Source organism: Pyrus communis, chromosome 2 (genome assembly GCF_041283825.1).
Source record: "Pyrus communis isolate YQ-2024b chromosome 2, ASM4128382v1, whole genome shotgun sequence".
Taxonomy (NCBI): Eukaryota; Viridiplantae; Streptophyta; class Magnoliopsida; order Rosales; family Rosaceae; genus Pyrus; species Pyrus communis.
This window is the reverse complement of record NC_142566.1, coordinates 18,588,470-18,590,658: the sequence shown is the minus strand read 5'-3', so window position 1 is coordinate 18,590,658 and position 2,189 is coordinate 18,588,470. Positions and strand designations below refer to the sequence as shown.

Below are 2,189 nucleotides of genomic sequence, written 5' to 3'. Positions count from 1 at the left end.
TGAATGCCAATTAGATAATGAGAAATACTAAGGAGACTCTTAAAACGGGACTCTCCATAAACTCTCGATCACCTCATATTTTTAACTATGTTTTATAATGTTAGCACAAGAATTATCGTTAAAATGTGACATAACAGAGAGTTCATAAAAAATGAGAATCTCCTTGATTCTCTTAGACAATAGAAACCAATTTATTCATATACTGTTCAGTTAAATATAAAAATAGACAAATAATCTAAACTACATTAATAAGAATGAGGATCCTCTAACCCTACACCCTTGCACACCCAAAAGCTACTCCCACCCCACAAACCCGAAATTTGAAAATTTTGTGTGGAGTAGTTCTTTTTGTATATCTTTTCTTTTTTTATCTTTCAAACACTCTTATTAACTTTTGTTCATTGATTTTTCTCAATTTATTCGATCGGACAGCCAAAAATTAAGAAGTGTGTATGGCAAGTAAAAGTAGGTGTTAAATAACACCACCCTTTTGAGTCTCTGAAAAAACATGAGGTCCCATTTAATGGTTATGAAGATGACATCATTAATATGTCTCACTTTTAATGTAAGTTAAAGAAGAATAAATGTGTTATTATTTAAGTGAAACATTAACAGGTGAAGCTATCATTTGGAGTATAAAGTATTCCGCCAATTAGAGCTTTTCGATCTAGTAGGATGCCCAATTTTCTTTAACAACCGTTGGATTGTATGGAAGGGCTCTTGGTAACGGGGTATTCGATATTCTAAATCTAAGGGCTCGTTTGATATTCATTTCATTTTTTTTTAAATTGAAAACGAAAGTCTTATTTGATAAACGGTGTGACAAACGAAACAGTAATAAAATATACTAAAATTTCAAATAATAACATCGCAAAACGGTGTTACATAATTCTCTGAAGTACCATAAATTTTCAAAAAATAACGCCGCGGAAACTGGTGTTACCAGAAACGCTTTAATAGCTACGTTGAAGAAACCCAGCTGTAACCCAATCAGCTGAGCTCTGCTCACTCACATCTTTCTCTTCACTCGCATGTGAACCTTGGAGGCTTGGCCCCCTTTGTCTCCATCTAACCCCGAAAACAACTCAAATCTACCCCTAGATTTTTCTCAATAAACACATCCCCAAAACCTATGATTTTCTCTCTCTAGGTTTTCCATGGCTTCTCCAACTCCATTCACTCTCCTCCTCTGCTGCTTCCTCATTTTTCTCCGTCTGGGTCCTCTCATCCAAGCTCAAATCGACGAAACCAGCTTGAAGCTAGTGACGGAGGGTCTGGACTGGCCGGCCGCCACAATGTCGCTGCTGGACGACGAGCTCGAGGAGGCGGATGACGAGGACGGCGAGGACTTGGAACTGGACGTGGAAAACGGGTACGCGCGCAGATCTCTGTTCTGGCGGAGAATGAAGTACTATATTTCGTACGGCGCGCTGTCGGCAAATCGCATCCCGTGCCCGCCGCGGTCCGGGAGGTCTTATTACACCCACAACTGCTTCAAAGCCAGAGGCCCAGTTCGTCCTTACTTCAGAGGATGCTCTAGAATCACCCGATGCAGACGATGATCAGGTGGAGACGATGATGTTGTTGTTTGATGGGTTTAGATGGGCTGAGTGGTAATTAGGAACTAAGTTTTGGATTTAGCGTTCGAGGTTGTTTTATTGTTCATAGCATTAAGCATCTACTTGTTGCTGCTGCAGAAGTATTAAGAGTGTAATGTGATTGCTTTTATATGTCTAATTATGTGTTATTGTAAATTAATTAATTAATCTTTTGAATCGTATATCGTTTAGTCATCTAAACAAATCTATGATTCATCATGCATATGCTACTTGATACATATACCATCGATTTATTTGAAATGTTTCAATGACTAAACGATGTATGTTTCAAATGAACTTTGTTGGAATATACTTGAAACGAAGATTAAAAAATTGAATAGGTCCATTATGAAATTTTTAGGATGGAGATACGTTGTTTGCAATTGGGGGAATAAGCTCATGCAAGTATTATCCTTAGTTTTTTAAGATTGTAACATTGTTCTGGATTCCCAATTTGCATGATTGTTTAATATTGTTATTTTTAAGCACAAATGATTATTTGGTTCAACGATATTCATTACTAACCCCGAACTCTAATTGTTAAAATGAGCTTAACTGTACTTAACTATCTCAACTACCCTATACCAACTC

At 37.2% G+C, this 2,189-nt stretch overlaps 1 protein-coding gene across 1 annotated transcript; it reads left to right on the top strand.

Annotated features, from left to right (window-relative positions):
* Nucleotides 1–978: 978 nt before the first annotated feature.
* LOC137748701 (protein RALF-like 34) lies at nt 979–1,780 on the top strand. Its single transcript, XM_068488878.2, has one exon. It carries the CDS (start codon nt 1,158–1,160, stop codon nt 1,560–1,562), a length of 405 nt encoding a protein of 134 aa, XP_068344979.2. The 5' UTR covers nt 979–1,157; the 3' UTR covers nt 1,563–1,780.
* The last annotated feature ends 409 nt before the right edge of the window (nt 1,781–2,189 follow it).